Here is a 13,090-nt window from a genome sequence, read left to right on the forward strand (position 1 = left end):
GGTTCACAGGAATACATCCACACAGGGTACACCTAACCGCATGGCATTGTGGGTAGAGGTGAGAGTGTGCTTGTAACAGGTTCACTGTGCAGGTAGCTCAGTGCATTAGGGGTAAAGCTATTTGGTGAAACGCTCCATTAATTCTGGGTAATGTGGAGACTGGGCCTCAGGGTACAGCTACGGGAGAGGCGGTGTGTTTCAGTCAGACTGGGTTAAGGTGTGTTTCAGTCAGACTGGGTTAAGGTGTGTTTCAGTCAGACTGGGTTAAGGTGTGTTTCAGTCAGACTGGGTTAAGGTGTGTTTCAGTCAGACTGGGTTAAGGTGTGTTTCAGTCAGACTGGGTTAAGGTGTGTTTCAGTCAGACTGGGTTAAGGTGTGTTTCAGTCAGACTGGGTTAAGGTGTGTCTCAGTCAGACTGGGTTAAGGTGTGTTTCAGTCAGACTGGGTTAAGGTGTGTTTCAGTCAGACTGGGTTAAGGTGTGTTTCACTCAGACTGGGTTAAGGTGTGTTTCACTCAGACTGGGTTAAGGTGTGTTTCACTCAGACTGGTGTGTTTCAGTCAGACTGGGTTAAGGTGTGTCTTAGTCAGACTGGGTTAAGGTGTGTTGTTGCATAGTCCTGGGGCTGGCTTTGCTTCCTGCTCTGGACTGCATTTCTTGATGTAGGTGGAGACTGGGCGTGGTCCTGTAATGATTCGGGCTTGCCTACCAGGATAAAAGCCGTCCAGTTTCCAAGATGGATGCTCGCTCTCGCCTTGCAAAAACAAACGCTGGCACACCCAATACTACTGTTTACTTGAAAGCTCTGTTGAAATTCTGCTTATATTCTTGATCTTCTTTGTTTATTACCTGGTGGTTATTTAGCACATTATTAGGTGTAGTGTGTCAGTGTAGGTAAGTAAGTTGGACTGTGGAAGACTCACTTCTTGTTTTGCCTGTCTCGTGTTTTGTACGTAGGGCACGGTTAGGCAAGTTCACACCACCAACACAGCAAGCGTGAGGTTTTCTTTTTCCTTTTGGTCTTGTAACCACATTGTTTTGTATGGGATTTTGGCGTTTTGTTTGTTATAAGTAAACTTTTACTTTTAGTTCACTAAAACGACACTGTGACTCCTTGTATGTTACATTTTCTGATTGGGATTCGTAACATGTGTCTTAGTCAGACTGGGTTAAGGTGTGTTTCAGTCAGACTGAGTTAAGGTGTGTTTTAGTCAGACTGGGTTAAGGTGCATGGCTGCCAAGCATTAGGTGAGTCAGGGCCAGATCAGGACTAAATCCAGACCAGATGAGTCCAGACCAGAGGAATCCAGGCCAGATGAGTCCATACCAGAGGAATCCAGGCCAGATGAGCCCATACCAGATGATCCAGACAAGATGAGTCCAGACCAGATGATCTTGACCAGATGAGTCCAGACCAGATGAGTCCAGACCAGATGAGGGCCATCATGGAAAGTGTCTCCCAGCTTCCAGCATCTGTACTGGTCTCAATGACTCCCCTCCTCTTTGTCCAACTTTCACCATTTCTGTTCTGTCTTCGTTTCTCTCCTCTCTAATTCCAACCATCATTACATAATTTCTTATTCCCCCCACCCCCCTCTCCCTTTCTCTCTAGTGGCATTGCCCCCCCCTCTTTATTATTCTCTCATTCTCCTGACATTCAGATGTTATTGATGGTGTGTCTGTCCTGGAGGCCTGCGTGCCCTTTGGATGGGGCGAAGCGTCTCACCACAAACCGATAAATGAAACCATCAACGGGGCCAGATCGATCTCATCGCCGGGCAACAGGCCTGACCACATGTCAGCAGCACTGCCATTGTTTGGTTTTCTCTACGCACCTCCAGCACCGCCACCTTTTCTCCCTCACACACACACACACACACACACACACTCAGACAGACAGACACGTGTGCAGGCACAGGTGTGACACAAACTGATTGTTTGTGCCTCCAGCATTGCCACCTTTTCTCTATCTCACACAAACACACAAACACGCGGACACAGACAGACAGACACACACACACACACACACAGAGATGTGACAAAAAAACTGATTGTTTTGCTTTGCCTCCAGCAATGGCAGAATAAAAAAACAAACAATCAAACCTAACCACTGTCAGTTAAGTCAGAAAAATAAGTTGAAGGAGACAAAACTAAAGATTATCCAGTTATTAATTAGACTTCTGTAACACACACACACAAACTCTGGGACAAATCTATGTCTGTCTCGGCAACAACATGACATTTTAGCTGCTGGGCTGCCAACTGAGAGACTCCTCCCCCTTCCTCCTTAACATTCCAAGATTGCCGTGGAAACAGGCCATTTAATGTGACTGATGTCACGGCCAAACACAGAAAAGCACAAGAGCTTGTCTGAGGTCACACCACACGGAGTGGAAAAAGATGAAAACACACTGAAGTATGGCTGGCTGATATCACTAATTGAGAGTGATGTGTCGTAGGAATGTACGCATGCAGAAGAGGTTTATAAAAAAATGAACACTATGTACTTATGCTCACAATACATGTACACAATAGATAATAATAGAAAAAGCATGAATGGATAGATGGTTGGATAGATATCATCAGGGGGTCCAGGATGTATTAGCTGGACCCATTCATGTGTCATTTTGCTAAGCTGGAGAGAGTCAAGGATGGTAAGTGTGACAGACTACTGTCACTATGGTTAAGTACGTGCTATGATTGCCATACCTGCTCTGACTGCTGTACGAGTGAGCCTGGATTGTTTTTACCTGTAGCTCTGTTTTTCCCCAGATGAGATGGAGAACACCTCTAGCTTTTTCCTGTAGCCCTGTTCTTCCCCAGATGAGATGGAGAACTGGCCTTTCAGAGAGCCATGAGCTCACCTCACAGGAGTCTTATGGCATGACCTCAACACTGTTGTCATGGTGACTGGCAATACTTCTAACACCAAATCAACATAAAGTTCTCACTACTTACCAAAGGTCGTTGCACCACAGAAGAGTCCTTGGCATTTTGCTCCATGCCTTTCACATTACCATCACCATTCACAGTCCTTTTTTAACACACTGAAGCAAACTTATGTGTGTGTGTGTGTGTGTGTATGGGTGTGTGTTTTTGTATGCGTGTCTGTAGATGCACGTGGACAGTGTGTGTGGTTAGGGATATCAAAGGGTAGAAAACAGAACACTAGGGGGATATAAGATAACTTCCCAGCATCCTTCACTGTAGGCTGCTTGTGTCATGCTAACCGCTAGCAGCGGTTCCATACATAAACTCACACACCGGGGCAGAGCAAATCACATATAATTTATTTTGCGTGGATCAATGAAACACTGAAGAATAAGACAGCAAATACAAAAAGACAACACGTAGGCATTCGTGAAATGTGTTAACAACAACACAGGAATATTAACAACAAAGAGCAACACAAAAAAAAACATTAAAATCACATTAATAAAATCACTCATTAATATTGTTTCTGTGTGAATCTCCTAAAAGTCCCAGATCAGCAGAATGTCATGGGCTGCGATCAGATGAAAAACCAGGGGAAAACCAGGTTGCTGCGTTGAGATCGGGCTGGGATCAAGGCCAGAAGTCGGCTGGGTCCAGACAAGCTCTGGGTCTGCTTCGGACCAGGGACGTCTGCTAGCTGGGCAGCTGTCCCTGGTGTTTGTGTGTACAGGAGGCTGTGGTACTTGACCTTTGTCACAACTCCACTGATGCACTTTGCCTGCAGCCGTCCCCAGAGAAGAGAGGAGCGGAGGAGTGGATGACAGAGAAGAGAAGAGAGAACAGAGAAGAGAAGAGAGGAGCAGAGCAGTGGATGACAGAGAAGAGAAGAGAAGAGAAGAGGAGAGAACAGAAGAGAAGAAAAGAGAAGAAAGAAGAGGAGAGGAGCAAAGAAGTGGATGACGAAGAGAAGAGAAGAGAAGAGAAGAGAAGAGAAGAGAAGAGAAGAGAAGAGAAGAGAAGAGAAGAGAAGAGAAGAGAAGAGAAGAAAGAAAATTGAAGACTCACCAACAAGGACTGAGCCACACAGCGACTCGGATAGCAGCTACTACTGAGAGGACCTAACTACTAAGCCACAGCTGATACAGTTCCTGCAGGAGGGAGTTGTGTTGAGTTTTATTTCCACTGTCCTTCCTCAATGACTTCCTCTTCCTGCTCCATGTCCTTTGGCGTGTAAACCACCTGTTAGTTAATTAGTTATGTGTGAGTCATGAGTGAGTGACCACACAAACAGTCCACATGTGCTTCCTCCATGACTTCCTCTTCCTGCACATGGCCATGCGTGTGTTCAGCACCCAGAGGCAGTGGCAGTTAGTTACCAGTGAATCATTAATAGGTGAGTATACACACACACACTTACATTCACACACACACACACCCTAACACAGAGGGGGAGGCCCATCTGCCCATGACTAGTCCAGATCACACACACACACACATGCGCACACACATGCACCCACACATAAACACACACAGACACACACAGACACACACAAACACACACAAACACACACACACACACACACACACACACACACACACACACACACACACACACACACACACACACACACACACACACACACACACACACACACACACACACACACACACACAACACACACACACATTGTGATAGTCATGTTTTATGCTGGTGACTCTCCCCTCCTTGCTGCTGTGCTGTTCTTCCATCTTCATGTCATGTTTAATACAGGAGAGTTGAATCTTTTCCCTCTCCTTTGCTCACACTCCCAGTCTCCCAGCTAGGAGCAGCTTGGAGTTGATGGTGATGTCAATCCCTCCATCCCTCCCTCCATCCCTCCCTCCCTCCCTCCCTCCATCCCTCCCTTCATCCCTCCCTCCATCTCTCCCTCCATCCCTCCCTCCATGTCGGGCTCCCTCACTCTCTCCCTCCTCTCGGCTGAAGCACGACGGGAGTAGAAGCGGATCTCGGACAGCTTGGAGTTGATGCTGATGCCAATCTGGGCTCTCCTCACCGAAGGAAACCGCGCCAGTGTGGCGTCTTTACCGGAAGCCAGCCAGACCAGCGAAGATACACACACACACACACACACACACACACACACAGAGATAGTGTGATAGACAGATGGACAGAAAAAAGAGAAAAAAAACAGATGATCCATTAATCTAATAATCTATTCTGATTCATAGTTTGGGTGTAGTACCAATAGTAGTAGATGATGCTTGCAAATTCTGTATTTATTTATGCATTATTGGACAAAACAAATTAAACAAATAAATTAGTGTATATTTAATTAGCAAGCGGGAAGTTGGGAAAGAGGGGAGGGGGGGGGGGCATACAGTTTAACATTCCAAGACAGAAGGTGTGGCTGTGTGTATGTCATACAGGCACCTGGGGGGGGGGGGGTGGTAATCCAATTACAAGGGTTAGTGACAAACCTGAGTGTGTTAACTCAGAATAAGTGGTAGGTTAACCTCCTAATAGGAGAGCCCTATGGCCTCATTCTCCTAGCAAAGAAAAAGCCTTCTATTAAGGTTTACCACTTACTCTTGAGTTAATTTACTCAGGTTTGTCACTACATACTTGGAATACACCCCAGGTGTCTGGTGGTGAGTGTGTGTGAGAGAGGATATAGAGCCCTGGACAGCAGGTGTCTGGTGGTGAGTTTGAGAGAGAGTGTGTGTGTGTGTGTGTGTGTGTGTGTGTGTGTGATGCAGACACCTGGACAGCAGGTGTCTGGTGGTGGTGGTGGTGGTGAGTGTGACAGTGTGTGTGTCTGTGTGATGTTGACTCTTGGACAGCAGGTATCTGGATGTGTGTGTGTGTGTGTGTGTGTGTGTGTGTGTGTGTGTGTGTGTGTGTGTGTGTGTGTGTGTGTGGTAGAGTGTGTTTAGTGAGGAGTCAGTCTGCCATGACTGGGCCACAACACTGTAGCCGTCAGCCTCTTATCACAGCAAATGATGATGAATAGGGACCAGCAAACCAGTTGGAAAAATGTCTGCCATCACAGTAACACAGAGTAACACACACACACACACACACACACACACACACACACACACACACACACACACACACACACACACACACACACACACACACACACACACACACACACACACACACACACACACACACACACACACAATCAAGAGAGAGAGAGAGAGAGAGAGAGTTTGACAGAGAGTAAAAGAGTTTGATAGTGATAGTGTGTGTGAGTGTGTGTGCGTGCGTGCGTCTGCAGAGGGTCTTCTGCCATTCAGTTGCAAGGTTCTTGCGAGGTCTTAGCAGAGTTAAATCATGATGCAATGTATATGGAGTTGCAAGTGAGCAGTGTGTGTGTGTGTGTGTGTGTGTGTGTGTGTGTGTGTGTGTGTGTGTGTGTGTGTGTTTGTGTTCGCGTGTGCGTGTGTGTGTGTGTGTTTGTGTGCGCGTGTGCGTGCATGGGGAGGGAGTGTGTGCATGCGTCGGGGAGTGAGTGCTCATGCATGGGGGGGGTGTTGAGATTGTGGGGATGATCTTGTGTGTCTGTGTGTGTTTGTGATTGTGTGTGAGGGTGCACTTGAGTGTGTCTGTGTGTGTTTGTGTGTTTACCGTAGATGGCGCTGAGCTTGCGGGGGTCCAGTGGGGCGTGGTGATTGTGAAAGGGGGAGGTTTTACTGCTGCCTCCACGCAGGTTGCTGTTGAGGAGAGTGTGCTTGTCGAACACGCCCACCAAAAGGTTCCGGACCATCGCTGTTGGTGTGGCACTCTGATTGGCTCTCCGTAATGCCCTGGCATCACAGAACACTCCGGAACCTGGGAAGACCTCATCTTGTTCCATCTGCACACAACAAAACACACACAGATATAAATGTCATGCATACATACACATAGATATACACTCTTTAACAGGCACACACACATACAACAAACAAAAAAACACACACACTTGATGGACAAACACACACATCACCTACTAGTCTTTGCACTTGATATATTAGGTTTTAGTTTTTTCCAGTGATTTGTGGGTCATACACTTCCTCCCAGTGTAAAAACCTGTGTTGTGTGACAGTGCCTTAAGACAGAAGCTAATGGCGTGAAAGGGATGTTCTTTTCTCATGTGGTACTGCTCATTTGTAAAAAAGGGCTCTGCATTTCACAAGCTCGATAAAATTCAATAAAACTGCGGCTGAGAGAAACAAAGGCACAAAAGGGGGGAGAGAAAGGAGAGAGTGATCCTAAAGACACATCCATATGCTTCATTCCCACCTGACAAACAGACGGGAGATGAAGAGGGAAAGGGGGGAGAGGGAAGAGGGAGGGAGAGAAAGGGAGATAGAGGGAGATGGAAGAAGAGAGAGATGGAGGGAAAGAGAGAGAGGGAGAGGGAGGGAGGGAGAGAGAGGAGGGCAGTGGTCTGGTCCACCTGCTGAGATATTGATCAGGACATTGACCAGGGTCACCTGAGGAGCGAAAGAGAAAGAGAGGAAGAGGGAGAAGAGCAGAGGGGGAGTAGGCCTTTCACTCTGAGCACAGCTGAGACTACAGGATGAATATTTACACCATACGCACACGCGCACACGCACACGCACACGCACACACACACACACAGCAGGACCTGGGTTTGATGGAGTACTGTCTCAGTTGTGAAAAAGAATATGGACCCAATGAAATGGCAGTCAAAAGGGGAGTATCCAACACAAAACTGATGCTACGATGTGTCCACTAGTACACACCACTTGGATCTAACTCTGAGCCAGATGACACACAAGTGGCACACACACACACGCTCACACACACACAGACCACTTGGCTCTTACTCCAAGCCAGATGACACACACACAAACACACTCACGTGGCGGTGGCGGTGGTCTCCCAGCTGACTGAATCCAGGTGGCCGGCCCCTTGTCCTCATCTCAGCCAGTTGGCATGGTGACGCACCACACGAGGTCACGGAGGGCCGCCGTGGTCCGAGGTCACAGAGGAATGGACCCAGCTCCTCCTCCAGCTCATCGCTCAGCTCGAACTTCATCACGCCGCCCCGACCCGCAATGCTCTCCAGGCTGCCCGCTAGGTCCACGTCGTTCCCGATGTTCCCGTCTATCCCGTCGAGCCCATCCATGTCCTCATGCCTGTTCCGAAGCAGTTCCGAGATGGAGGGGATGGGATCCGGGCCGGGTTCGGGCCACGGCATGAGTCCGTACCTGCCGTCAGCGTTGGCCATGGAGCAGGCCAGGGGTCCCGAGGAAGAGGAGGATGAGGAGGAAGAAGAGAGGGAGCAGTGGAGGTCGGACTTGGCGGGGCCGGGGGCGGGGGCCAGAGTCTGCCTCATGGCCGACAGCAGACCAGGGATCTCTGCAAGACATCAGACCAACAAAACAACAAGAGGGGAGGGCAGGAGGATGGGTGAGATCAGAGGAGAAAATCCACAATCACACATAATCCGAGGTGGGGAAAGGAGGGATAAGGAGGGCAGAGATGGGGAGAGAGGTAAGGAGATATTTAGGGGGGGAGAGAGTTGAGGAGTGATGGGGGGAGAGGGCAGGGTGGAGGAGATTAAATTGTAAAGCAGCATGAGGAAATCCATATTAACACACCATCACAGCTTCTAACATTACTCACCAGTATTGCTCTCTTGTACTTCCATATGGTAGATATAATAATTTTTCAGTGTGCTGAAAAGAGCAGTCACACACCTGCTAGAGCATCACGGAGCCGGAGCCGTGTGAGGACAATCCACCATCTTTTTGTTTATCTACAAAATCCTCCTCGTCACATTCTTCATCATTCTTTCTTATCTTTTCAATTACTTATCTCGTCCCAATCATGTCAGATGCTTTGAATGTCAGTCTCACAAACACACCTTCACCTGTCTCCCTGTGTGTTATTCTCCCAAACACACACCTTCACCTGACTCCTTGTGTGTTATTCTCCCAGACACACACCTTACTCTGACTCCCTGTGTGTTATTCTCCCAGACACAGGCCTTCACCTGACTCCATGTGTGTTATTCTCACAAACACACACCTTCACCTGACTCCCTGTGTGTTATTCCCACAAACACACAGGCCTTCCTCTGATTCCCTGTGTGATATTCCCACAGACACACGCCTTCCCCTGACTCCCTGTGTGTTATTCTCCCAGACACACGCCTACCTCTGACTCCCTGTGCGTTATCCTCCCATACACACGCCTTCACCTGTCTCCCTGTGTGTTATTCCCACAGACAAACACCTTCCTCTGACTCCCTGTGTGTTATTCTCCCAGACACACGCCTTCACCTGACTCCCTGTGTGTTATTTCCTCTCAGAGCCTGGCCTGCTGTCTCTGGCCCTGTTTACACCTGGCATTAACATGTGTCTTGGGTGATCCAATCACAGGTGGACAGACAGACAGACTCACTACAGATGTGAAAATCACTTCAAACACATTGACGACGCATAGAGATCCGATCACTCAGACCACATCTGAAGGGGTTCTGGGACGTATATGGCCACGTGCTTTTAGCAGTGTGTACTCAAGTGTGTCCTCGGCCACACTGAAGGACCGTCTACTCCACTGACGTCCTCTGCGTAAGTGGAATTATATAATAAATGCTGGCTTTGACCACAATGACTGAAAACTCCAATAAACCCATATATATATATTACGAGTTGATTTCAATAACCAGTAAAACATAACAGTAAACATACTGATCGCACCAGTTTACTATATTCAAAGGTAATTCAATATTAACAATAACAACACAACAACAACAATAACAAGGCTGCCACTGGGAAACTCATGTTCTCCTACTCATCCTCAAGCCAGTGCTTTAACAAGCTGCTGCTGTTTTCTCCTGTGCTTTCTAGTTGCCCATACTTAAAAGATAAAAAACACAACTCCAAGCACTGTCTCTTACAATGTTGAGTCCAAGTCAGATACTTAATGTGCTTGCTAGTTCAAAAACAACAACTAAACTAACATTAGCTAACCATAGCTAATTAACAGTAACAGAGAATCACAACACAAGGCTTTACTGAGTAAACAAAAGCGTAGACAGCCTATATTAACATTAGTGCTGTGCAAAGATTGGTGGAGACACTGGGAGACATAAATGTCGAATCTAAGCAGTTCTCATATCGCCCAACGACATTAGGCCCATGTTGAGTCTAAACAGTTGTCATATCATCTGACCACATTGGGCCCAGGGTGCTTTTTAATCTGTTTCTTAGTAGATTAGATTAAGTTTATTTTTCACATCATTATGAAAATTATTTAAATTTTATTTTTAAAATAAAAAAATAAATTAATTAATTTAAGAAAATATGACGTTTTGTGCCTCTGATGTCACACCCCCACCCAACTCCTGCCACTGGTGCGGCCCTAATATGGAACTGGTGTATTTCTGATCTGGCTTTGATTCGGTCTGCTCTCAGCTGTGCTGTGGGCTGGATCCTCGGCCTTCAAAAGCAGGCATGACTTTATGGCCCTGATCTGTCCCTAAGGCAGCTGTGGGGCAGTTCCTCACCCTTGACAAGCAGGTCTTTGAGGTGGTGGTTCTCCGACGCGAGCCGGGCCATCTCTCTCTCCAGCTGCTGGACGCGCACCCTCAGCATGGCCAGCTCCTCCGCCTGGGAGACGCACAGGGTGTCGGGCTCCACCTTGAGCGGCTGCGGGGGGAAAAACAACATGCAAGGACCTTAACATGGAGCTGAAGACTATTGGCCATGAAGTTTAGAAATTCTATATGTGTCAGAGGTGTTTAAGAGGTTCCAGATCGCTCCGGAATGTTGTTGTCCTCTGTGCATTCGATCCCCTTTAGTCATATCCTCTCCTCTTAAATCCCTAAAAGCTCACCATCATCCTTCAAGTCAACAAAAAGATTCTGACATTTGAAGGGAAATGGTTGCTCAATTACACCACGTCAATAATCTATAATAACATATATTTTTTTAATTCACCTTTGTCATCATAACACTACAGGCAGGGAAATGCGGGAAAAGTCTGGCCTGAAAGACGTGCTGACATTTTCAAAGCAGCATCTTTAAAGACGTGGAGATGCTAAAAAGTCGCTGTCAAACAGGAACAAACTAACCCTGTAAAATTGGAGAGGTAAAGGTATAATTGCTATTCCTCTCACACAGGAAAAGAAATGCCATTCTAAAATCCTTTGATGAATTCCAGATTAAATACAACGTGATTGTTGTTGAGGTTTATTTTATTTTTGAAAACCTATTAGCTATCCTAAGAAATAAAATAAGAAATTGTGGTTTACTCCCTGAAGGCAAAAGAAAAAAGGGCAAATATTATAATCTGTCATCTTGCTCATTAATATGCAAATTGAATGGTGTTTAGTCAGTGATTTTACTGTGCAGGCTGGGTTGTTATATGCCACATCATATTTGAAGAGATGTACAAAACATTACATTGATGCAGTTTCAATTTGAATATTAATGAAGTTTACATCATTTACCAGTCCCCAAGCCTCAGTAGGTTGGTGGGTTTATTAAAGTGTACATAAAAATATTTTTATGAGGCACGACTTCAATCATAGTTATTTTCACTGGGGAGTAATCCTGTTTTAAGGTGTTAAAGGGAGCACACATTGAATTTGATCATGTTACCCCTTTGCACAAAACCTGACAATGTTGACGCCTGCTGACACTTAATACTATGCCACTTTTATGTGCTGGTTAATGGGGCTAAACACATAAAGATTTCATCAAGCATTATAAAATGTGCTAGATTATTTTATATACTAAAACTTTCCGCTTTATGTGTGTTTGTGTTTGTGGGTGTGTGTGTCTGGGGAGGGGGCTGTTGTGGGCTAAGCATTTTAGCTATTTCAGTCCCCTTTCTTACAGTCACAGCGAGTATACTGTTAATTCAATCTTCAAGTGAGATGTTTTCAAAACTGTAAAAATTATACTATAATGTTTCACAATTTTTTAGGTTTGGTTGATTTGCTGATTCGTGTTAAAAGACGATAGGCTAGTAGTGTATTCGGTATTTGCTATGCAAAGCCTACTAACATACGTACAAGGATGTAATGATCTTAAACAAATGCACAACACACAGTTAGGATATTAGGAAACATGGTTCAGTGGACCATCACCATCGATCAAGAATTATTGATTACTCGAGGCATACCTGCTGCACATTTAATGCTATTGCAATCTACTTAACTTACTCGGTACGTTTTCTGTTACCTTATTTACTGACCACTTTGAATTAAAAAAAATACATCGGGGTACTCAGTTAATTCAGAATGTCTTCAGGATTACAGATTGTAGCAATGTGAGACCCTAAATAGAAAAATAGTGTCTAAATATGTTATGGGTGAAGAGACCAAAGCAATAAAAGACGATGGGATGTCAACAACGTGTCAAACTACAGTAGTCAGATGTCTGTATATGGAATTAAAATGCTTTTATGTTTGGCTTTTCCTCGGGATTTGAATATTTAAGTTATTCATGGACGAAGAGAAAAGAATGAATTGCAACGACAGCTTACTCTGAATTCAAACGGGTCCTGTGCGGTATGAGCGGCACTGTTTGATATACTCCCATGATAATGGAGCTGCTGCGATTCCAGCATGTCGTCTCAGTTCTTGAAAAGCCACTAACTTGCCTTTAATCAGCGGATTGCTGTCACACATAGCGCGACATAAACCAAAACGCTAGCGAGCTAGCTACTTAAACATGCGTGAGAAGGTTTCCGTCAACAAACAAAGGTTTCCGGTATGACGTATAGAGTAGAAGACTTTATCTGTCAACAGAATAAACTATTCAGATGGTTCTTTCAATGTTTCGTATTTAACATTTTAAAAAGTAAATACTGCAAAATGCATAAATTCACTGTCATTTCAGAGTTACCATCCTGAATTTCAGCTTTTAAAGCGGTGAAACAAGAACTGAATAACACCATTTCCCGCCTTGCATTTCGGTTGTGGGCATGCCCAGTGATTTTGACAAGTAGTTCGTCTGGAGCACTCCAGTCAGTGGCTAGGAGACATACGAAAGTCATCTGGCTGAACATGAAGTCCGAAAAAGAAAATTCGTCTTCATCATGATAGGTATGTGTGTAGGCATAATACAACTGACTTGTATTTATTTAGTAATGTTGACATTGCCTGCCAGTCCTCAAAATAATC

General features: G+C 45.6%; 2 protein-coding genes across 2 annotated transcripts in view; one reads left to right on the plus strand and one right to left on the minus strand.

Moving 5' to 3' along the window:
* Window positions 1-12,597, minus strand: part of LOC308373536 (uncharacterized protein) — a gene marked incomplete at its 3' end in the record, with an annotated part of 28,371 nt that extends 15,774 nt beyond the window's left edge. Inside the window, exons 1-5 of the mRNA XM_080849108.1 lie at window positions 12,451-12,597; window positions 10,466-10,607; window positions 7,811-8,310; window positions 6,568-6,796; window positions 4,887-5,013 (exon numbers count right to left, since the gene is read on the minus strand). Coding sequence (XP_080705234.1) covers window positions 4,887-5,013; window positions 6,568-6,796; window positions 7,811-8,310; window positions 10,466-10,607; window positions 12,451-12,534 — 1,082 coding nt within the window. The 5' untranslated portion in view covers window positions 12,535-12,597. The remainder of the gene's footprint in view (window positions 1-4,886; window positions 5,014-6,567; window positions 6,797-7,810; window positions 8,311-10,465; window positions 10,608-12,450) is intronic.
* A 317-nt stretch (window positions 12,598-12,914) lies between these two features.
* prkn (parkin RBR E3 ubiquitin protein ligase) overlaps window positions 12,915-13,090 on the plus strand; it is a 79,574-nt gene continuing 79,398 nt past the window's right edge. Inside the window, exon 1 of the mRNA XM_080848751.1 lies at window positions 12,915-13,012. Within this exon, the coding sequence (XP_080704877.1) occupies window positions 13,006-13,012 (7 nt within the window). The 5' untranslated portion in view covers window positions 12,915-13,005. The remainder of the gene's footprint in view (window positions 13,013-13,090) is intronic.

The sequence above is a fragment of the Sprattus sprattus genome, assembly GCF_963457725.1.
Source record: "Sprattus sprattus genome assembly, chromosome: 12".
NCBI classification, from domain to species: domain Eukaryota; kingdom Metazoa; phylum Chordata; class Actinopteri; order Clupeiformes; family Clupeidae; genus Sprattus; species Sprattus sprattus.